At 43.5% G+C, this 24941-nt stretch overlaps 1 protein-coding gene across 2 annotated transcripts in view; it reads left to right on the top strand.

The window, feature by feature from the left end:
- Positions 1-23171, top strand: part of btbd11b (BTB (POZ) domain containing 11b) — an 80175-nt gene extending 57004 nt beyond the window's left edge. The window contains exons 3-17 of one of the 2 annotated variants that reach the window (XM_069686987.1): positions 2817-3021; positions 9304-9456; positions 9694-9859; positions 11506-11595; positions 13486-13587; positions 14967-15060; positions 15274-15409; positions 16683-16903; positions 17010-17188; positions 19460-19565; positions 19877-19979; positions 20398-20479; positions 20574-20642; positions 21834-21947; positions 22088-23171. In XM_069686987.1, coding sequence (XP_069543088.1) covers positions 2817-3021; positions 9304-9456; positions 9694-9859; positions 11506-11595; positions 13486-13587; positions 14967-15060; positions 15274-15409; positions 16683-16903; positions 17010-17188; positions 19460-19565; positions 19877-19979; positions 20398-20479; positions 20574-20642; positions 21834-21947; positions 22088-22297 — 2030 coding nt within the window. In that variant the 3' untranslated portion in view covers positions 22298-23171. The remainder of the gene's footprint in view (positions 1-2816; positions 3022-9303; positions 9457-9693; positions 9860-11505; positions 11596-13485; positions 13588-14966; positions 15061-15273; positions 15410-16682; positions 16904-17009; positions 17189-19459; positions 19566-19876; positions 19980-20397; positions 20480-20573; positions 20643-21833; positions 21948-22087) is intronic. The other variant, XM_069686989.1, reaches the window with a different exon arrangement.
- Positions 23172-24941: the final 1770 nt, after the last annotated feature.

A 24941-nucleotide genomic window follows, 5' to 3' on the forward strand; every position in this document is an offset into this window, starting at 1 on the left:
TCACTTAAAGGGCCAGCGGCTGAAACGGCTGGTTTCAGACAGAGGCTGAACCGAGGGTCTGCAGACAGGGTCAGTGTAAGGTAAATAAGCAGATTTTAAAACTGTAAATCATGCAAAGCTACTCGAGTAGAATCCCCAGTTTAAAATATAGAGCTAGAGATGAGCTTTATAGGGCCCCTTTAAAGCCTCTGACAGTAAGCCAAAGATATGACTCTGAGTGCAAACTGCTCACAGGGAGGCAAACTCACAGGTTACTGCAGAGAAGCTGTGTGTCACAGATTTTAATGTTTGACTCCTCCTGAAAAAGGAATAGGGATGAGTAATGGTGAGGAAAGACCTGAGAGAGAGCTCCACTCGTGGCAATGAAAGGAATAATTCTGTTCTTGATCGACAATATTTTATATTCAAGAGAGCAGCAGTCTGATTGTTAAGCTGTTGCCTTTGTTCTTCTTTCTTTTTGACTTCTCTCTCGTCCTCACTGAGTCCTTCCACTTTAAATGCACCAGATTCAGCTGCACCAGAGCTCCATAAGGATTGTGTCTGGTTTTTGGGGGCTAAAAGCTCAGGCTGATTTTAAATGGACCAAAGTACAAGCGGGAAGAATATCTTAGCAACATCTTGTTTAGTCGGAATGGCCACAGGCGACCATTAAATGTAATCATGGCAGCATAGCAGCAATAATTGAAAGACAGAAAGTGCGACGCTGGCAGCAGCTGCACAGCACATTTATACATCGATACCCAGAGGAGAGCTGGTTACTGCATATTTATTTACCTATAAAGGCTTGAATATAATTGCTCCATCAGAAATGAGTGTTAATCCATTTCTAAAGAGCAGACGTTCTCTCCCTGCGTTAAACATTAAACAGCCTTCACTCTCTCTGAAGTAATGAGCGGTTAGTTATGTGGAGCTGCACTGACGGTTACTGACCTTAAAGGTGTCAACTGAAACTTTCATATTTCTGTGATTCTCTTCTTCTGAAGCTTTGAACTCAAAGCTGCTTAAAGGTGATCACTGAGATACCTGAAGAGCAGGATCCTCTGCGTGTGCCCTCCACCTCTCCTCTTCTTGTTAGCATAAAGAATTAATTACCCGGCCGAGGTATCGATTAAAGGCTTGAATCTTGTAATGAAAAGGATATTGACGCTTTAGCTTATTAGATTTCTGTACCTCCGAGCATCCTTCTCCTCCTGCTCCCGTGCTGACATTTGGTCACTGAAAACAACCAGATCATCCTTTTTCTGCAGTTATTTCTGCGTGCACCTGCTGAGGAAGCGGCAGTAATCTCACCCCGTGTGTTAAGCTGCTGCTGCTGCTTCACTGTTGCCCTCTTTCAGAAATAATCTTCCTCCTCAGCCCTGCCAGTCTGCTCTGCTAAATGTCACAGGCCAGCATAAATAAGACGTAAGCGCTGACCACCTCAGCTCCCCTCAGCGAGCTTTAGAGGGCACTCTTACAAGCTAATCTGTATCCTCATTGGTACAATTAAGAGGAAGATGCATGAGGGGGAGTCACAGATAATACAGGGAGAATCTGCAGGGCCTTCACTTAAATTTTGAACAGGAGGTAGTTATAACATTTCCTGCTTGTTGCATCAGTTCATCATGTTGTCCAGCACATTTCGGTATCAGCACAGTCACAGTGTTCCCAGAGGACAGCAGAGAGATTGACTGTTTTATTGCATGAATGCTCTCCCCTCACTGGGGCGTCCTCTTCACAGTCGCCTCACACATTGTCCGGGCCTAAATGGAATCTTGGCAAGCGCCAAATAGCACAATTCTGATGCTAAACAAACACTTTTGTCCAGGGGAATGGCTGTTTGTTCCCGCTCGGTATTGTACATTGTATTGGACACACAGACACAGACACACACAGGACAGTTCGTTCAGAGCGGGGAACAAGAGCCATCATGTGCTATTTCTTTTTTTTTAGATTGAATAGCATCAAATTGACCAGAACAGAATGACACAGGGTTTTTAAGTTTCATTACATGTCTCTGGTGCAGTGGGACGAGACGGGAAGGAGAAGCGACAGAAATGTGACAGCTTCCAGAGAAATGGGATCTGTGCCCAGGCTGTTAAAAAAAAGGGTTGTTTTTCATGTAGGCATACTCGGCCGCTCAATAACGAAGGTGCCACAGTCATAATGTTTTCTTCAAGTGGATGATAGTCCAAAGAAATGTCCAACACTCCATCTCTCCATGTCTGCAGCACTAAAAGGCCGTCCGCCTGGTCCCCGGTGTGTAAAAAGGGTCTGATCGTGCGCTTCCAAGAACTGTTTAATTTCCTTAAAACCCGCCAGAGAATATTCAAATTTTTATTAGCAGAACCTTTAAAGCTTTGATTTTTCAAGCCCAACTGGATGACCTTAAAGCACTGACAAATTATGCAGAGGAAATAGCTTGGAGAAGCTAATGTTTATCCATAAATATTCATTCTCCACACAGTGCAGTCCTGAGCATGCTTATTCCCCTGCTCTCCCTCTGTGAGCTGCACAGAGAGGACTGGGATGAACCCTGTCTTTCTCCTGACTGTGGTGCTGGGAAACTGTCGATTTCCCCTGACAGACGAGCTCAGAGGGAGCTGGAAGAATGAGGATGATTCCCACACGTCTTTCTTAAAGGCCGTGTGCTCAGAATATTTCTGTCTTTACATCTTTTCTCACTCATGTTCCCTTTGTGTTTGATCTTTCTGTGTGTGTGTGTGTGTGTGTGTGTGTGTGTGTGTGTGTGTGTGTGTGTGTGTGTGTGTGTGTGTGTGTGTGTGTGTGTGTGTGTGTGTGTGTGTGTGTGTGTGTTTGTGTGTGTGTGTGTGTAGGTGACCTGGTGTCCCGGTCCATGCATCACCTGCAGCCACTGTATATGAAAAACCACAACAACGGGACGCCGGTCCACCAGAAGAGCGGTGTGATTCAGTGGGCGCCCGAGGCGATCTACACGCTGTGTTACTTCATGCACTGCCCGCAGATGGAGTGGGAGAACCCCAACGTGGAGCCCTCCAAGGTCACACTACAAACAGAGAGGTGAGGAGCAAAGAGGAGGTAAAGCAGGAAGTCAACAACAAGTCTTCAACACTGAACATAAACAACACAGACAGGAAGTTAATGTTGATCCCTTAATAACAAAGATCCCTTCATAAGCAGCTAAACACAGCGTGTAGGTGAAAAGCTCTTTTGTGATGCTGAACGGGCAGAGAATCATGTCATCCAGCCCTACAGTGTTTTAGCATCTTTCAGCTCATTGTTTTTGTTTCCAGCATCCAGCTTCACTGTTTTGGTTCCCTACTGCGTCTCTCATTAGCGTTTTATGACCAGGCAACAAAACCCACTGTATGCTAGCCTTGCATTAAGAGAAGGGACATTTAGAGACGATCTGGTGAACATCGTGGAGCGGTCTGCAGCTAAAGAGCTAGATATTTCTCACAGGAGCTGGAGGAGACCAAAAAGAGAGCTAAAGATTCAAAAGATTAGAACTTTTTCAAAGCACTTTTTACTTTTCTTTTTGCTGCTTCTATATGGTGAAACAATTCGTATTGCAGGATTAAGATTCAATTTAATTTGAGGACTGAAATAAATAGAATTTTGGGGGTCAGTTTCGGTCAACAGTTAAATTGCACGGCCCAAATACAGAGGCGACCGTGGCAGCCCCGCGCTCAACCCCCTCCCTCGGCCCTTTGCCGCATATTATCCCCTCTCTCTCTTCCCCTGTCTCCAACACTATCCACTGTCCTCTCTCTGTAAATAGGCATAAAAGGCAAAATAACTAAACTAAACTAAACTAAATTGGTCTCTTTAAATCTTACTAACTAGCTGTGTCTCAATTCAGGGCCTGCATCCTTCGAAGGACGCAGGCTACAAAGGATGAGTCATTGGTAGCCCGTGTAGACGTTAAGGTCAATCTGAAATGCTAGCTAAACTAGCTCTCATAACTAACGTCATGTAACATAAAGATAATTTGTTTCAAGGCCCCTTTCATTTTTTTAACATTTGTATCTCGAGCTATTCGATTAAGTTGAAACCAAAAACTTGCCATCTTGTTTGAATCGGTGCACAATGACTCTCCGGATACGTGACGCAGTCGGCCTAAATAGAAGGATGCAGCCCCCAAATTGGGACACAGGTTATGACTTATATCAACCTCCTTCTGAGAGGTGAGAACCTGAGAACACGCACGTGAACAGGTTTGTGCTGCAGCTCACAACCTGTTACTGACAGCATGTAAAACTCACATTTCACCAAAGAACAAGAGCTGGAGAAGAGCTGTACCAGAAACATCTAATGAAGAGGTGATACAGCACAATGTGCAGCACAGGAGTAGAGGCTATTATTAGCTGTGTTTAGGTTAGAGAAAGGAAGCTGTCAGTCACAATATCAAGATGTTTACTCCCCTCTAACTTCATATTTAAGCTGTGAAACCAAAAGAAGGTAAAATAATAGAATTGTCTGGTATTGATTAAACCATCAGACCCCTTCCTCTCATCCTGCACTGTGGGACAGTAAACACATCACTCCTTTAATGTGCACTGGGACAATAACAAAAAGCACAGAGCACACAAGGATAACTTTAGTTATCCTGAATTTACGCTCCTGCGTCTGCCCTCCTGTTCACCTCAGTGATCACTTTATAGACCTGATCCAGAGCAGAGAGCTGCAGAGATCATCGTGCTGTAACTGAACTCTTCTGCACACTTTATGATATCTCTGTCTCTCCGTGCTCGCCCTGAAAAGGCACAGCAGATGTTTTCCTCCTGAAGAAAGTGGATTGTCGACATATTGGCTCCTTGTTCGAGCCCTCTGGGTGACCCGAGCAGCGGCAGGAAGGGGCTGCTGAAGCGGGCGTTCACCCTCATGTGCTCAAACAGTATATATAATTACAAACCTGACATAGTGGGACATTATGAGCCGACAGCTGCAGCACTGTGCTGGTGACTTATGTGTGAATGACATAAGGATTAGGCAAAGTTTCCATGGTGTTAACTCCCTTTATCCTGCGTCCTGTAGGTTTTGGACACTTTTCCTGCTGAGTTTATGAGCTGGTTCTTTATACGCTTCGTAGTCTCGACATGTTCAGTATGTCTTACAGTAAAACCCCGTCAGCTTGCAGCCGAGAGGGAATCAGCGCTGTCAGGTGAGCCTGAACAGTCGTCCTCTGGGCCTGCAGGCTTTATCGCCTATAGTGGAGAAACTTTTCAGCTTATGTGTGACCAACTCACATCTGCTTTAAGTCTAATAATAATCTGTAACAATCACATCATGTAAGTTTGTTTTAAGCATTTTTAAGCACATTGGAGCCAAACTTAGGGGAAGCCCAGAGTCTGCAGTCACCTCCTCAGGAATGTCTCTGCTTTACTGAGATTCTTGATGAGGATTGAATGGAAAAGAAAAGACGTTGAACTTCTGGTGAACCAGTGTCTCCATGTGGGGAATGTGTTGCATTATACGTTCCTTGCCTCTTGATGAGGTGTTGTGCGCTGCCTTAATTAAGTCTGTGGGACCGACAGCGTCACGTGGCCGGAGGTCAGGCTGCTTTGAAGTGAGTAAAACACAAGGTTTGCATTTCTTAGCAGATCAAACTATTATTTAAGATCCTCCATTCAGCTCAGAGGAGCATTGATGGGAGCATAATTAACACTGAGTGACAGAAGTGGGCCGAGCACGTGTCAAGGACACTCCAGGCACTAAGACTTCCTTTGTACAGCCAGAGGACACACGAGTTTCATTAAGAAGTCACAGCAGAGGAATGTGACGCCTCATTCAAAACATTTATTAAGTAAGTAATAAGTTATTTCTGCCTCAGCATTCTGACTGATTTTCATGCTCTGATCTGAGTCTTTGATGATTGAAAGAAATATACTATGAAAAAATACTGAACTGGCAGATGCTTCGATTTCCTTCAAACCCTCATCATTGATTCGTTTTTTATACCTATAATCGCAGGTATCAGCCTTAGTGTGTTCTTCTAAAGGTCATCAGAGGTGGTAAAAGTGCCCACAAGTATAACTCTAGAAGTATCGATAAAGCTTGTGTCCTGCAGTATCAGTGCAGCGTCCAGCCTCTGAAACGTCCTCACAGTCCTCAGAATGACATTTCTATCAGCTGTTTCTATGCTAAGCTAACTGAAGCTAACCTCATATTTGGAGACTGTTAAACTGAAATCATGTGAACTTCAAATCAAAGAACAACATAGTGAAAATAATGAACTTTAACTTTGCTCCAACGTGTAAATCAGTTGCTGCTGCTCGTCAGCCATGTTGGCCGCTTCACTTTCATCGATGAGGCTCCGAGTCCTCCCTGTCGCTCACAGACGTCACATTCACTAGACGCCTCTTCTCCACGCTCCACTGTCCCTCTCTCTCTGTTTGTCTTTGACCTCCTTTTCTTTGTTTCGTCTGTCCTCGGTGATGTGACCTGATGGAGACACCAACAGATTTCTGAAATCTGTGTCGATGTTGGAAAGGCTTCTTGTAATGATGCTAAATCTGTAATTCACCTCTGTGCATTAAAACTAAAGTTACAAGCCTGTTTTGAAACAGTGAGGAACAAACCCTCAAAAAGGCCTTCGTTTTCGAGATACCCCTACCCGAGGTAGAACAAAGCACAACCATCAGAACTTCTCTACATGTCTACTTTATGAAATGGGTGGTTGTATAAAAATATTTTCATGCAAACCATTTTTTTTGTTTGTTTTTTGGATCTTACCAAAAACCAAAAATAGTGAAGGCTTCTGGAAAAGGGACACCATCGGCCTTACGACACGTATCTGATGTGATAAACATCACAGTGACGCTACATTTGGACGGGATGTTCACAAACACTTCCTTTGAACTTTTCCTTTACAGCAAAGTGTAAGAAGGAACCACTTTACTGAATGTATTCTATGAAGAAACTAGGTTAATGTTGTGAGTAGAGGCTAAGTGTCATCTCATCTGATTGATTTGAATTAAAACACAACGATAGGCTGTAGAGCCTCAGACGACTCCAGGATATATCAATACTGTATATATTTGATTAGTTATTAATGATTAACTTTATATATTATATTATATATATTATAATATATATATATATATTTTGGGGTATTTTCTTATTCATTGAATTATGTGACAGTATTCTGTTAAGCAGCCTGTTGGCTCAGAGTATCATCATATAATATCACACCAATATATAAAATACAAAGACAGAATGTATGCAGAATGTAATCTGTAATCTATAGTTATATTTGTGTCCTTCTCTTCACACATTTACACCGACAGGGCCCCGCTTTCAGAGTCGTGTTTGTGCTGGCTCCACTGTGAGGAGCTGGTGACATCACAGGGTGAACTGAAGAGTCAAATAATCTACTTTATGAAAACATAACAGTTTGTAGTACATATAAGTGACATCTTTAGATGATTGGTCTCCTTACTTAAAGTCGAGGTGAAATGAAAAATGTCACATCCCCGGTAATATTGTGCATCTATTTGACAATATAGGACAAAAAAATACAGAAAATCCATTTCTTCGTATTCTTATATTAAAATCTGATCATTTTTTCTTCCAGTAAAACTAAATTTCACGTGTGCTTACGTAAGTTAGCACCAAACAATTTCAGCCAATCAATCTGCAACATTTAGCCGCAGAGCACCAAGAACGCTCGGTCAGTTAGCTAGCTACTGCGCTGTGGAGAACGTCTGTCTACACCCACTTCTCAACGATCAAATCAAATCCCTCTGATGATATGTCCCGCCTGCACGTCCTGTTTCACTCGGAAATACGTCACGATACGGAAGCTGGATACTCTTGAAATGCTGTTTCAGCTTGACTTTAAAAAAAACCTTTAATATACATACCTTTTGATTTTAGATTTTCACCTACAATTCATGTGTTTAAGTGTGTACATTTCATTCAAAGACAGTTAAAAGTATTAATTTACTTATTGTAAGAAGGAAGTGTCTGTGAATGTCCGGTCCAAATTTGGTGTCATTGTGAAGTTTATTATCAGAGACACATGTGATAAGGCAGATGGTGTCCCTTTTCCAGAAGCCTTCTTTTTCACTATTTTTGGTTTATGTTCCAAAAACAACCAAAAATTATAATTAAAAAAACTATGCTTTGTTATCTCAGTTTTTCAGGGCCTTGGTTCCTCTACTATAAGGCAGTAGAGATATTTGTGTTTATATAGAGACAGAAAGTTCAAAGTAAACACAGGACTTTATTACTTCACCTCAAGTCATAAAACTTCTGTCATCATAACTCTTAACAGAGTCTTCTAAATGGGGCTTTCTGCAGCCATATGCAGAGTGTGTTTGTCTTTTGCATAATGTGCCTATGACAGCTCATTGTTTTACTGACGTGAATACAGTGTATTTATATCCATAACATGCTGTCGGTACAGTAAGGAAGGTCAGAGTGTGACATCATGCATATGTATCTTCATGCATATGGATAACGTGTGGCTGCAGTGAGCTCTGACGCAGGAGGAGGAAAACCAGGGAGAGAAGGGATTTAATCTATTCATAGTCATGGCAGCGTGCAGGATTTTATATCTCTTATATATTTACATCCAAGAACATCTGTTGGTCCTGTGGAGCCGCTCAGGGATGTTCTCTCAATTACACTTTCACTGTGACCTCTGCTGTCAGGATCAGCTGAATGATTTCAGGCCACTGTCTTAGCTTTACAGAACAGTCTGTTTGCAAAACATCATTAAACCATCAGTTTAATTGAAGCAGATAATGAGCTCTCTGTGTGAGCGTGCAGTGAGCACACTCTGCATCCACGATGTTTGCAGAGAGATCAGTGATGTTCACAGGACCAGAGCAACACTTGTCCCTGTATGATAAATGTAATGCATCATAACATGAAAATGCATTTAAAGGCATATAGAATCATGATGCATTTTGCATATTTTGGTTTAAGTGCAAATTGGCCTTGGCTTTCACAGCGTCAGCATATTATGTCATGACCCCGTCAGGCTTTAGGCTTTAAGAAGACCTGGTGGATACAAATGTTCCTGCTTTACACAGACTGTATTAAACAGCATGTTTGCTCTGATCTTACAGTCTACACTTGCTCAGTTTAGATTTCCTCACATCAGACTTCCTCTCTGAGACCTGCTCGCTTTAGGTCTTTGATTTCAGCTCCTAGCAGAGTTCATCCTGTTCTCAAACATCAGCTGCACCGGGCAAGATCTCTTAAATAACATAATCACATTCTGTATTAGCTGGATTTTCCCTGCAAGTGCCTGGCACACTAAGTACTGAGGATGAGTGAAGTTCAGTGCGAGTCTCTGGTGGCCACAACATGTGTCTCTATCTCCCCCTACAGGCCGTTCATGGTGCTGCCGCCTCTGATGGAGTGGGTGCGTGTGGCTGTGGTTCACACCGAGCACAGACGCAGCTTCTCTGTGGACAGCGATGACGTCCGGCAGGCGGCCCGACTGCTGCTGCCCGGAGTGGACTGTGAGCCGCGTCAGCTTCGGTACGGAGCACGTGTGCACCCAGCCTCTTCATCTGCACATGAAAAACAGCAGCAGGCACATGTGAAGTCGCATTCAAAGTCGCACATCAGAAAAGAAATGCATATTCCCTGCACTCATCCTCCCTATAGTGTTAAAAACAGAAGGCTTGTCAGGTGTTCAGAGAAAACGTGGCACATTGCAAACAATCAAAAGAGTCTGCTCGCTCTGTGAATCACTTTGTGTGCTTTGCCCTTCAGAACGGATGACTGCTTCTGTGCCTCGAGGAAACTGGATGCTGCCTCGACTGAAGCGAAGTTCCTGCAGGACCTGGGCTTCCGCATGCTCAGCTGCGGACGCACGGACCTGGTGAAGCAGGCTGTCAACCTGCTGGGGCCTGATGGCATCAACAGCATGAGTGAGCAGGTTAGAGGCACAGTCAACACACTCAATAATGCATATGCAGGCACATTTACACTGACACACACACACACACACACACACACATTTTCTCTGCTCCTTCACCTTTGAGCACTGAGCAGACTTGTGAGCAGAGAGGCAGTCATGAATATCAAAGCTTATTCTGCTGTAAATTCCTCCTGCAGCTCTCCTCTCTGCATTATATCACAGCTCACACCTCCAGTACAGTACATCACCAGGGGAATACTGCGAGTGTAACTCATCATTTTACACAGAAAAATCCACTGTTGGTTCAGGGCTGATCTAAGCAGAAAGTTTGCAAAGTCTGGTCCTCTGTGTTTCTGTCAGACACGCTCTGCTGATGTCCCCGATGGCCCAGAGGAGGCATCGATTCATCTGGTATCAAATCAATAGCACAATAATATTCTCATCAGCCTCAAGGTGCCGGAGAGAGGAACAGTCAAGGACACAAGTTTAGAGCGGAGCAAAAGTTTTGATCTGTAATACTTTATTCAGAGTTCCCGCTGCTTCTTAAAAAGTCTTAAAAGATCTTCAATTAAAATCAGGGAAATGTTGGTCTTAAATTTACTGTTAGTTTGCTGCAGGTGTTACATCTGCAGATGGAGCACTTAAGGCTGATGCAGCGGCATAACTGTAACAAAGAGTATAGAAGCAATCTAAGTTGTGTGACTGTAATGTCCTACAGACTCTGAAAGCTTTACTGTTTACGATATGTTGGCTAGCTACAAACTGTGACTGAGTCTGGCTGCGCGGCGTTGTTTCGCTGTCGTCAGTCGTGATTTGGATACAGTAGAGCTAAGATCAGAGCTGGTTGGGAGAAGAGAGGTGTCAGAGGTTGTTTTCCAAAAGACCTCGTCCTTAGGGACCATGGGGGTGAAAGCTGTTGAATCCTACTTTCCTCCGTCCTGTCAAGTTTATAACTAGTTCTGCAGTGACGTTACAGTGCACATGTTAATGTTTACAATGACTGAAAGCAGCCTCTCTGATCTTTTAAGTAAATGTCAGAGCAAAGGCTTATTAATATGGCTGAACCCTTCTCTGATTGGTTAATGGATTGAAAAAGAGTGAATCGGCACTGCTTTCAGCACTGAACCAAAACGAGGGGAGAGTTACATTTTGTTTTCCAAAGCAGGACTCAATAAATCCTCTTTTCTACCAAAGAAATTGTTTTGATGTTTTCGGGGTCTTTAATTAGATTTGTTAAGGTCTTAAAAAAGCATTTGATTTAAAAATGTTGCAGGTAAAAATATGTAAAGACGTCTTTAATCTCAAATATGTTGTCAAACTGTTCTAGCTAGGGTTAAAATGTGAAATATTCTTTAGGGAATTCTTCTTTTTTGGGGACAGCATTTTATTTAACAAAACACATCGAGACGTATACCTCTGAGTATTTGTAAGATTTAAGGCCTTAGAAAGTCTTGGAAGAGACACAGTGTGTACGCAGGAGTCACTAGAAGTGTGTCAGGAAAGTTGGGATTTGACAATGCCCTTGGGTGTTACAATAAAAAAGGGAGTGCATCTTTAATTCCTGAAATGATGTGATCACTCTTGTCCTCTGTGCATGTGTGTGTGTGTGCGTGTGTGTGTGTGTGTGTGTGTGTGTGTGCGTGCGTGTGTGTGTGCGTGTGCAGGGGATGACCCCGCTGATGTACGCTTGTGTCCGTGGAGACGAGGCCATGGTCCAGATGCTGCTGGATGCAGGAGCGGATATTAACAGCGAGGTGAGTGCTGAAGTTTCTGATGCCATTCTGCTTTGTGTTGATCAAAGTCAAATGAAGGAAGGATTATTTTCACATCGCCCTCATCAGATTTTAAAATATGAAACTGATCTACGAAGTGTTTATGAAGTGACATTTAATCAGGAGAAATCAGCAGAGTATGCATCGAGGAGGAGTGTTTTATGGCAGGTCAGAGGTATAACAGGAGCTCATGATGTGTGCGCTGTGTTGTCCCTCATCTCTCTGTCATGTCATGGTGCTAAATGTGTTGGAGCGGAGGATCATGAGGCCCTGACTGCCCCGCCACATTAAACGACGTGTAGCAAACAGACTGAATTTATCTGTGCAATGAAACTCACTTTCAGTAGAGTGTAAAATTGGGACGCAGAAGTTTGTTGCTGAGTCGTTTTTCTCTCCGTCAGGTGAAAAAGAAACACAAAGATCAGCTGACTTAAAATGAATCCCTCACAGACTGATCACAGATCAGGATGTCATCCTGTGACAGTGTGCAGACTTCAGAGAGCTGGTTCAGTCACGGCCTCCTGATCCTGGCCTTTATTAGTCACCTCACTAACAACTACATGTCCCATCAGCCATTGTGTCTGCTGCATTCATCCCTCATGACCACAGCACGAAGCATTGTCCTCTGAAACATAAAGACTGAATCCTCTCAGCTTCATTCAGCTGAGTAACCTCGCTATGATATATGATGTTTAAAGTCTCTCAACACCTTAAAGTACACCCCTCCAACTATCAGAGTGGGTTCAACCAAACAAGACATCTTTGGGACTAAGTTAGTGTTGTTGTAAATACTGTGTATCTGTAAAATTATGGAATAATGAGAGAATTGTCAACCATTTAAAAAGCACAGCAATGTTATTAAATGGGAAAGGGCAACATGAGCATGTGCATTAAACAACACGTACAACACAGGTCATATACTGACTCCATTCAGTCAGTCAGATGGAGCTCCAGCTAGCAGTCAGCTACCCTCAAATTGAATGGTGTAAATTTGGTGCCGACTGTAAGGTTAGCTAGCCGATCACTGAGGAAGGAGAGGAACATGTGGTTGATGAAGACCTTGATACAAACACAGGAGAACAGCTGAAAGACACAGGAAGTGTAACACTTTAGGTTTGATGCACACTTCTGTGTATGTATTGCACGTCATAGTATTGAACAATGTCATAAGACTTTGCAGACTTTCCTCAGACCGTGCAGGCCTCATAGCAGAGTAAACAGGTAATCATCAGCCCAGTCCAAAGGTAAGACCAGGAACGATTATTATGATTGACTGCAGCCTGGGTGCTGTTTCTTTTTGTAAAGGATAAGGTTCAATAACAGAAAATCTGAAGTCCATTCAGAGATTTGGCGAGCAGCTTTTACCAGCTTCAATAAGCCTTAAATAAGTGAAGCTACAGGTCGTTCTGTCACTCATTATCAAACATGAATCCCCCTCATTCCCAAAGCAGCATGATGGAGATCTGTGCCTGTGTGCTTTGGTCATGTGACTGTCTCTCATGTGTGTCACGCCTTCGTTTGTCTCTGCAGCCTGAGCGGAGAGACGAGCCTGAGCGAGGCTGGGTCCGAGTCCTGAGAGTTTTAACCCACAGCTGAGGGAGGAGAGATCAGAGCGGAAGCATTAGGACAGCCCTGTGCAGACTAGATCAATCCATCGTGTTCATTAGGAGGCTAACGCAGTGACATCCAGTTCCCTGCTGCCCCGGGGTTCCTGGTTAATCACTCCCATAGAGCTTCCTCCCTCTCCTCCCTGCAGCTGCTTGTCTTGTGCTCCGTAGTTCATGTAGTCGTGTTAATGTCTTCATCTCTCTCTCCCTCACCTCTCTCCCTCCTCCCTCCCCCACCCACCTACCTGTATCCCCTCCTCCCCAGGTGCCAAACTCAGTGCACAAGCACCCCTCAGTCTTTCCCGAAACGCGGCAGGCGACGCCCCTCACTTTCGCTGTGTTGCACGGACATGTGCCTGTGGTGCAGGTAGTGACGTCCATTCTCACCTGTGACTCTCTCATCATGACCTCTCGTTGTGCTTCAGCTCATGGTTGGTCATCTGTGTCATTTCTGTCATCAGCGCTTCTCGGTGGTGATGATGATGATGATGATGGTTCTCTGCTGCCAGTTTTCTCCTGTCGCTCTTTTTAGTTTTATCTCTCAGGATTATTGAGACACTGTTTCTGAGATGCTTAATTTGATCTTTTCATCTGTGAAGAGAGAATTTAACAAGTCAGTATTTAGGTCTGAACAGTTAAACATGACCTCCTGTCAGTCTTTGCTCAAGGATCAAACTGCATTAGCGAGTGGAGTTAGTGGAAACACAGAGGTCAAACTGTTATTGACCTGGTTTAATTAATGTGCTTGTCCTCTAAATGATCTGTACATTGGATTTTAAATCATTGAATCCTAATGGAAAATGTTTAAATCCATTTGACGTCACAGTTTGAACTCTGAGGGCATCAAATAAAAGACAAACATTAAACTCAGACCGATAAATGGCCATAGATTAAAAATGTCTTTATTTTCCACAATGTTAAGTTTGGATGTTTGTCAATTTTCATCTTATTAGATGACTAAAATATTCTTCCCCTGATTGGTCACAGCATCATTTATTGGTGATAAATGTCTGTCAGCCAGCGTGCAAGTGATCCGAAAGCCACCCGAAAAGAAGATGACTATGGTTATAACCCAGCTAACAGATTAGCCTAATGTCAAAATGAGTGTTTTTTTATCACTAATGTATTTAAATTTATAAAAATATCAGCAAACATTTAACAAATATTTTAACCTTTTGGGAAATCAGCTTTTTCACTTTCTTAAAGTTAGGTATAAAGACCGACTGACTGTCACGTCTGTACGGCCAATAGAAATCTGGAGAAGGGCATAGTTAGCTTAGCCTAAATGTAGCATGAAGACATAACATAGCTACGTGTAAAGATCACAAAGTAACATATATTTTATATTTAATCCGTACAAAAATAAATGCAAAAAGAAACATTTTGGTTTTAGAGGATACAAAGATATATTTGACCATATCGTGCTAAGCTAACTACCCGCTGTGCTTCCTATTAAACTGCCAGATATGAGAGTGGTATAAACCAAAAGAGTGTAAAACTTTTGAACTATTTGTTTAAATAGTGAAAACATCTAAATCCTTTTCATGAATAAAAACCAGCTGTAAAGTTCAAGAAGTTTGTTAACCTGCAGAAAATGTTTAATAGCTGTTCCCTGCACATTTTTGTTATATACACTGAAGGAAGCGAAGTAAAAAACATTTATCTTTTCTAACCTGACTGTCCGCCTCTCCTCACCTATCTCGCTCCACCTCTCTCTCTCCCATCATCCACCGGCCCCCTCTGCAGCTGCTGCTGGATGCCAAAGCCAACGTGGAGGGCTCCCTGCAGGACGGGATGGAGAACTACACGGATACCCCGCTGCAGCTGGCTGCGGCTGCAGGTACAGAGACACAGCGTGACTCCACCCTCCTCCTCCTGTCTCGCTGTATGAAGCACGCTGACAGCAGCAGCTGGCCTTCTATAAGCAGCTGATAATAACACCTGACTGTCAGCGTGAGGCATGCCTGCAGAATCATCATCACATGTTCGTCCTCTGTGTCTCACTCTGGTGTCTGTGGGTGTAAGAGCTCTGCTGATGGTCTCTCATGCACAGGTAACTTTGAGCTGGTGAGTCTGCTGCTGGAGCGGGGGGCCGACCCCATGGTGGGAACCATGTACCGCAACGGCATCTCCACCGCACCGCAGGGAGACATGAACTCGTACAGCCTGGCAGCGGCTCACGGACACAGGTAAGTGCACGCACACACACACACACACACACACACACACTCCACAGTGAACAAACAGAAGACACACACTCTGCTGTGTGTTTAGTTATGATCTTGTTTATGCACAAACACAGTCACAGCAGAGTTTGTGTGTTTTTGCTGCTGAGTATTTGCACTTTTACAGAGTGCGAGTTGTTTTAAATTCAGGACACAGATTGAAAAGTTGAACTTATTTAACTTTTATCAAATCTATTTTCAAATTGTAAATACTGTGTGAATCTCTGTCCAACTTCTGCTAAAACAAGTCCAACATTTTAGTGTTCTTCTTTAAGTTACACAAAAGTGTGCACAATCGTTTTTTCTAAAGTTTTATTTTCCAGGGCCGATATTTCCACTTCCACAGATTTGTTTCCGTGTTCAGCTGACCTCCTGTGCACTTCCTTACAGACTCTCAACATGATGCTATCAGTTTAGTTAAATGGAAATGTGCAGGTTAAATATTTCAAACATTTCCTTTATGATTAATGAAAAGTTACATTGTTCTTTATTAGAAACTTCTTGAAAGTGACTCTGAAATGCTGCTGATGTCGCAAAAAGAGCGTAATCTTGTTAGTTTACAGGTATGGTCTATCACTTAATGCCTCCCATTCACTCTTTACAAAATGACACAGACAGAGGTCACAGGAGCGTCAGGTTTTCATAACAAGACGACTCCAAGTTGGTCCACACGGAGGAGCAAACAAATCAAGTGTATCTCAGTGTTTGCAACTTAGAAATTAAAAACCTAGATTTCATCTAAATGATGTCTTCACCTCACAGGCTGATTTAAATTTCACATTTGGGTGCATGGAAACGGTTTAGTCGACCACGATCTTTCGCTACTATTTAACTGACATCTATTTAACACCAGTCACTTCTTTCAAAGTCTCAAAAAGACAAACAAGAGCTCGTATGCTTTAAAGTTGTTACTCTGAGGATGTTTTGTTGTTTGTTGTTTTGCAGAAAGCGTTTGTTTATCTCACTTCTTAGTTCATTAAAACTGAGCCACAAGCAGCAAAAACAATTAAAGCCGTGAGACAGTTCATTTCAGATTGTGGGGCCCTATCAGTGATGACCATGACTCAGAGAATGTCATATAACTGAACACAAACACAGAAGTGTGGGTTAGAAAACAAACACACCTGTTTCCACTTGTGCTGTTATTGGACAGGAGGCACAAACAATCAGAGTAATAAAGCAGAGTCACAGTCTGACAGACAAATCAAGTTCTGTGTTTGTGTTCTTGTTCTGGCAGGAACGTGTTCCGTAAGCTGCTGTCCCACACAGAGAAAGGGAAAGGGGACGTTTTATCCCTGGAAGAGATTTTGGCGGAGGGTTCGGAGCTGGAAGGAAGAAGTCCGTCTCAGATCGACCTGATCCGGACCGGGAAGGCCAAACTCAAAGCCCTGAAAGAAGCCATGTACCACAGCTCGGAGCACGGCCACGTAGACATCACCATAGACATACGAAGCCTCGGTCCGTTCGCTCTCTAAAACATGTGCATGCCTTATCTACAGTATCACATTTTGCGTGCAACATTTACACGTTCTCTGTGTGTTTGTGTGTGAATTCGATGTCTCAGGCATTCCTTGGACTCTGCACACTTGGCTGGAGTCTCTGCGGACGTGTTTCAGTCAGCACCGCCGACCTCTAATCCAGGGTCTGCTGAAAGAGTTCAGCTGCATCGAGGAGGAGGAGTACACTGAGGAACTCATCACGCATGGCCTTCCTCTCATGTTCCAGATCCTCAGAGCCAGCAAGGTACCACGCCGTCTGCCTCACCTGTGGTCAGACAAAACTAAACTTCATATTTATCTCTATTTTTAACTTAACTTCTTCCGTACTCTGATATTTATCTGCTCTGTTTGTAACATTGTCATTAGACAGTCAGGTCATCAGCCTCACAGAGACCGACAGCCCCAGAGACCCACTCAATATCATTTACTCTAAATGATAATGATTTATGACAGGCCCCCTGCTCCTTCATGTTGCTGCTTGTTACATCAGGGCCCGCTGTCATTACTGAAGATCCCCACGGCACGGCCATATTAGATTTAAACAGCAAATTCACGAGGACCAGACTTTGGTATGAGAAGTGTTCTGGTTTCAGAATCAGAATCCGTTTGTAGTACGCTTGTAGTCCAAGTAGTATTGACCAACCACGTATCACCAGGCTTCAGAGTCATCTTATTAATCTCAGTAAACAGAAATCTGCAGCAAGTTCAGTTAACAATCTTTTCAGATCAAACATTTTAATTTGAGCGACAAATCTATCAGTGTTTAGATTTCCCAACATCAAATGCATCAGAAATGATGGCTCCGCCCTCCGTCTCATGTTAAAGTAGTTTTCTCCTCCTCCTGAGGACAGACCTGACAAAGCTTCATGTTGACTTGTTCCTAATCTGCATCATGATGTTGTTATTTCAGCAAACTGAAGAGCCGTTAATTAAAGTCACTCACAAGAAAATCTGTTTCTGTTTGGGCTTCATCCCGCTGAAGTAAGCCGAGTGCAGCCTCTGTGTAACTTACTGTTTACAGTGAGACTGAGACTCAGCACAGACGGATGAACGGGCGCTCCTCCGGGGGATGGGACGAACCAAGAGATGACAGCGTTTATTTAGCAGACACATCTGGAGGGAGAATTTACCTTCACTTTGATCTGAACACACGGTCGCTTCTCGAGCTGCTAACTGGACTGTAAACAATGCAGAGCACGGTGAAGGAAGTCTGGGCTGGAAGTTTATCGCTAAACGCTGGCTAAACCGGAAGTTGGCCGTCGTTCACAGAGGCTGTATCCTCGTCAGGCTTTGAGATTGACTTTCCCTCACACATTCAGTTACACTCAGACCATCCTGTGTACAGCTGCAGGGTGGGTCTCTGTCTCTGCTGATGAATGGAGGGGCCACTGACCCTCATCTCTATGAGGCCCTCAGGGACCCCTGGCAAAGCTCCACCATGAGGATCACACAGACATCGAAGCAGGGCTGTTCATCTTTTCTCTGCAGGATGGTCTGCAGCCTCGACCCGCCCACAGATGTGTACTTCCACATAGTTTAGCTCAGTTTGATTCACTTTTACTTGAGTACACTTCAGCGTTCAGCTTAACTCACTTTCACTTTCACCTAACGTCCCCTCAGTGTAGTTTATTTCAGTTCTCTTCAATCCCATACATTTATTATCCACACAGCGGATCATTAGAGGGCTGTAGGAGGTTGGCGCAGAGTTTAATTGGGCGAGAGGCGGGGTTAACACTGAACAGTTCGCTTGTCAATCACAGGGCTGACACATGTTCAGACTCACACAAAAAGGGCAGATTAAAAACAGAAATGAACTCTGACTATGGGAGGAAGCCAGAGAACTCAGGTACAGACCCCAGCCAGGCAGCGGGTCCCAACCCAGAGCCTCCTTGCTGTGATGGCTTAGCTTAAATGTATGCAGTTCTTTCTCTCACACTGTCACACACTGTGTTTGGAACATTCACAGAGATGCAGGTCTCTTCCCGGTTGAAAAGGTGGTTAAAGCTGTTTGTGTGATGCCTCAGTAAGAGTAACAGCCTCTCTGCACACATGGGGCCTGCAGTGTTTCACACCCCTGCTGCAGATAAACGGCGTCCCCCTCCCTCTCCCATGGTTTAAACCCCCTCACACACACACATGGAAAGTTTGGTGTCAGTGACTGAAGCTTCTCACTCTCCTGTCTCCCTTTCTCGCCCTGTCATGGTGTTTCCTGTCACAGTGATCTCAAAGGAACTGAGCATGTAGGAATTCCTCTGATGTGATCCCTGTTAAAAGGTGTGAGATACCTGGGAACATGTTTTAAAATGAATGCTGGGAGTAAAACAAGGCTGCAGGAGTTGTCTCCCTCTCGCTGTGCTGATAATTGTGTTGGGTATGTTTGTGTGGGAGACGAGCGTTACAGTAAGTGCCGGTGTTCTTGCGTAACATGAACTCCTGGATGCTGGCTGAGCGCTGCCCGCCCAGGCAGCTCTCCTCTCCCTCTGATGTTTGCTTCCTGTGTCTGTGTTTCTGTCAGAATGAGGTGATCAGCCAGCAGCTGGCGGCCATCTTCACACAGTGTTACGGGCCGTACCCCATCCCCAAACTGGTCGAGATCAAGAGGAAGCCGGCATCTCGTCTGGGTGAGAGTCTGTCTTTATCGTCTTATTTATATTTCTGTAAAATCGATGCGTTTGTAAGGTGTATTCATACAGCAGGAAGGTAGCACAAAAGCACTACTTGGATGTATATTTTTAGGGTGGTGTGTTCCCACTCAATGCACACTGAGGAGATATGGAGAGTGCACATAATGCCATCTAGTGTTCAGAGACTGCCATACAAGACAAACTGTCTAAATGTTGAGGATGGCCAGAAGGCTAAGACGTGCACTGCATTTGCTTTTTTTTATGAGAATCAGAAAAACATGACGTTTTTCTGGCCGTGCTTCTTTCAGATCCTCACTTCCTGAACAACAAAGACATGTCAGATGTGACCTTCTTGGTGGAGGGGAAGCCGTTTTACGCCCACAAAGTCCTGCTCTTCACCGCTTCCAACAGGTGCACTTCAAAAGAACAATAAGCACTGTATTTATGTAGCATTTCTGCTGCATGGTGACTCTTTACAGGACATTTTACTGTCTAAATGTGAACATAAGAGAGATTCATTCATAGAGCAATAACAAAACTCTACTACTGCTGCTGACGTGTGAGGTCAGTCCTGTACATTTCTTCCTGCCGATCCATAAAGTCATTTTTTTCTGGCCCCTGGGATCCAAAAAGGACGTCCATTTAATTCCCATGTCATGTTACTTTAATAATAATCAATCAATCCTGCCACTCACATGATGTCCTCAGAGGAAACACGAGGATGTCTCATTAAAGCTCATTTTAAAGGCTGACACACTTTACAGCACTTGGAGGTGTGATGTGTGCTGTCTTGTCTCGTCACTGACTGTTTCTGTCTCTTGATTTGAAGGTTCAAAACTCTTCTAGCCAACAGGCCGTGTGGTGAAAACACGTGTATCGAAATCAGCAATGTCAAATATCACATTTTCCAGGTGAGACACTTTTTTACTCACACTTGAACCACACATTAAAACTCCTCCATTCATAAATACACCTTATATATGTGCACGTGTTTCCTCCTCTCAGCTGGTGATGCAGTATCTGTACTTCGGAGGGACGGACGCTCTGCACATCAGGAACACAGATGTCATGGAGGTCAGTGTTACGCCTTTATCTGCAAACCTGACACCTGCATTATGTACTCTAAAGATTAAACTGATGTTTTATGATTTAAATGGCCACCAGTGGATAATGCATTGTTTAATGTTTACAGCAATCAGAGGCGGATCGAGAGAATTATTAATGGGGTGGCAAGAAAACTTTAAGGGGTGGCAGAAATGTATACATTTTAAGATTTAGGTTAAGATTAAATTAAGATTTGATCGCAAACAATCGCATCAATATTTGCTTGGAAAATGTGTTTAATCTTCACCGGGGCGGGCGATTAGATCGGCTCTCTCCGTGTGGACATTTCACAGCCGTAGAGAGAGAGAGTTGTGACATCGCAATGGTGGATCATGGAGCATATTAGACGCGACTCTCTGTCTGTATGGCTCTGGATGCTTTGTTCGGGGGGAGAAGGCGGGGCTGCTCCTCCGCTGCTCGTCCGCTGTCCTCACCTACGTCTGCAGCGCGCACCTGCTTTCAAACACGTTGTCATCGGCCTCATAAGGACAGTCCTTGTAACAAATTGCCCACAAAAGCGCTGACATGAATCGCTTGTGCGGTGAGACACCAGCACCTTTCTGAAAAGCGGGGGGTTCTGACATAAAGATAGTGTGTGCGCACTCATCGTGTAGGCACACGGAAAAGCTGCACAGAAGCTGCTGTTGTTACCGGTAACGTTACAGCTCTGTGTTGTTCTTAACATTAATCCAACGTTCCTCAGTATGTGAGTTAGCTAATGTTAGCTAGTAAGCTAATGAGGCTACCACACGTTCACGTTACACACGCTTTAAACAACTACCCACAGTTTAGCTTCCGAATGTAGTGCTGAGACAACCACAGGCTTTAACTAAACTTTATGAGATTTGAAGGACTATTTTAGATTACCGCCATAAGGCAACCTAACACTCACCGACATAGTCTCAGCTTCCCATGTCCAGTGTCAAGGTGCAAGGAGGATATTTTGCTGCATTTACTTGCACTCGTAAACTTCCGACCAGCCTCAAATATACGCATGAATTTGCTTTGGACGATGTTTGATTTGATCATCCAAAATTGGGGTGGCAGCTGGGGTGGCAAGGCATTTTTCAAGGGTGCCACCCCTGTAGATCTGCCCCTGGCAGTAATGTCTCTGATCAAGAATCTGAACCTTTAATTAAATGAATGTTGTGTTTTTTCCAGCTTCTGTCTGCAGCCAAGTTCTTCCAGCTGGAGGCGCTGCAGAGGCACTGCGAGATCATCTGCACCAAGAACATCAACACTGAGACGTGTGTGGAGATCTACAACCACACCAAGGTGCAGAAAGAGACACGATATTAAAGAACGATGCAGCTATGACACATTTCTTAGATGTGGATTCAATTTTAAGCAGGAAAGTGATCCGTAAATACTTGAAAATGTGTTTTAATAACAGAGTTTTTCCGCCTTCTCCACAGTTTCTCGACGCTCCAGACTTGGCGTCCTACATAGAGGGCTACTTCCTGAAGAACATGGTGATCCTGATCGAGCTGGAGCCCTTCAAACAGCTGCTTTACGACGCGCCTCCTGAAAGCCCCGGCTGTGACATCCTGCAGGACCTGGAGAAAACTCTGGCCGTCCGCATCCAGTCCATCCACCTGTCCTCCTCCAAGGGATCCATCGTCTGATCTCACAGGAGCAGAGAGGTGTGACTCTGTATCGACAGACATATCAGACTTGTGGGCTGTCCGGTTAAGATCTTTGTCTCTGTTGTCTCTTGTTTCTTGTTATCTTATCACAGATTGTTACAAGATATCTGTCAACTATAACTTACAGTTACATACAATGACTGTCATAAGATAGCTGTATTATGCCAAAAAAACACACATTACTGTAACAACAAGATGTTCTCCGCTCAGTGCGTCACGTTGGATCTGAGAGGCTGTGTGAGGAAGATCTGCTGCCTCCAGCTGAAACATGTCGACCTGTACAGACTGATTAATTTGTATATTTGTCATCACTTAGCATTATGTGTGCTGATTAAAGCCAAACAGACGAACCACTGACACGTACCTGTAATGTGACTGATGCAGAAGAAGAAGAACTCTTTGGGCCGAGAGGTGGAAGGAGAACGTTTCCTTCCTCTGCGTCTGTAAATATTGTTCATAGAAACAGAGCTATTGAAGATGTAACTTAATGTATATATATCCACAGATGTTTTCTCATGTGTCTTACTGTTGGATATCGCTGTAAAAACAACTTTTAAATAACTGTTTAAATGTTGCATGTCAGCGGACGACTGTGTTTGTTTCTGTTGGAAAGGTTTAAAGATCTGCCGGCGGAGCTGCTGAGCGATAAGAGCGAGTTTGTGTCATCAGCATGGGTCACTAAACGTGTAACAGTCAAACGGTGTCGTCATTTCATGTGTGAGACGCTCCAGGCCTGAACCCGGAACACGAGGCTGTCCGCTTTTTTTTCCAGAGATGTGAAACCACATGACTTGTTTATGTGTGACTTTATCTCTCCTCTGTAAAGATTAATATAAAGAATCTTATAAATCCACTCTTAGAGTCTCCTGGTGCAGCCTCTGGCTTAAAAACACCCGCAGGGGGACGTCTATTATTCTGTTTCATTGTTTTGTTTTCCAGAGATGAAAGGTTCGATCTCATGCAGGAGGAGGTTTAAGGAGCTGGAACCAAACTGCACACAGGCCTCTGCAGTCTTTATAGTGTCTTGCATAAAGATTTTATTGGGTTATATGTAATAGACAAACACCAGATAGTCCATAACTTTAATGTGGGGTGTTACATGGTGTTTAAACTATTTAGAACCTTCCGCTGATACTCTGTGTGTGACAGATCCGGTGCAAGCCCTCCAGGTAGATATTTGTGCATCCAACAGATGTAACAGCAAGATGAGTCTAAGAGGGATCAATACTTGTCGCTGTAGCCTAAAAGCAATGACCAGATATCTCAATAAATGGCATCAGCCAGCCATGTCATGTTATTGATCCATGAACTGCACTGCATGTTAACATTCTTGTAGAACTCTTTTAATGCAGCGAAAGCTTCTAAGTTTGCGAGCTGACACCAACAGCTCTCCTGGAAGTTCCCACAAAGACACCTTTAGTGTTCTGATCACCTTGTAATTACCTGTAAAGACTTCTCATGGTATTCAGCCACGTTAAGTTAGAATCTACGGAAGCCCTGAGCAGACATGCATATATACATTTTACTGACTCTGTTTTCCTGTGATAACAAGTTAATTTCCGGTTGTTTTCTCGAGCTCTCAACTTATTTATCTCGTTATCTCGAGATAACAAAGCTGCAGCAGCGTAACGTCAGGTGATCATAACTCGTATCCTCAGAGCTGCAAAAGCACCAAACAAACACAGAAAAAGGCTGAACTGAAATCAGTGTGGGCGATGGCAGCATGTCCTGCTCTGTAACATCACAGTGAGCAGCCTGTTGGTCTGTTTTAGATTTTCCCGTTATCACGAGAAAACCAGCTTTGATATATACCAGTCATTGCAGCCCAGCACGTCAGGTCTGTTGCCGTTATTTCTGGCATCATTCATAACTTTCAAGGATGACATAATATAAATGTTTCTAATTATAAACTGTAAATTGACAAAACAAAATGTACAGTTTATGATAAGAACAAACTGTACATGTGTTCTAAATAATCTGTGATAATGTGTATATTATACACCTAATACATGTTTCAGTCATTATCCTGATCCATGTGTTCTCTATACAAAGGGCCACAAGAGAGCTGATTTATTATTGTGTCGTCTTTGACAATTTGGAGATGCTCATTATTTACGTCTCTTTATGGACAATAACCAAAACTGTACAGTTAGCCTCAGCTAGCTTACTTAGTCCCATGTTCCCCTTGCTGTAACACTCACATGACTCGAGAGTTAGCAGAGATATCAGACTCACTGATGTGTCGTCACTGACAGTTCTACAATAGTTATATGACCCGATATCAGGCCACAGAGTGCTTTATCAGAGGGCTCTATAAAAGTGTATTATTTACACACTGTGGACTTTGTCTAGCTCTGGGGTGAACATCTGATTGCATCTATTCCTCTTATATAGAAGAGTTTAATGAAACACTAAACATGTAGTCAACTCATGTTATCATCAGGTTAGTAAGAAAGGACTCATCACTCGCCTGGTTTTATCAGGTTTTAGAAATGATTATGGTTTGTCTGTTTTGGGCTCCACACTCAAAATGTTTCAGAGTCAGTATGCTGTTTATTTCATGTGGATTAAAGCAGGTTGAAGAAGAGCCTGAAGTAGAGGAGGTGTCACAGACGGGAGACAG

Source organism: Semicossyphus pulcher, unplaced genomic scaffold, assembly GCF_022749685.1.
Source record: "Semicossyphus pulcher isolate SPU_LCO1_2020_fin unplaced genomic scaffold, fSemPul1.0.p SCAF_8, whole genome shotgun sequence".
NCBI lineage: Eukaryota > Metazoa > Chordata > Actinopteri > Labriformes > Labridae > Semicossyphus > Semicossyphus pulcher.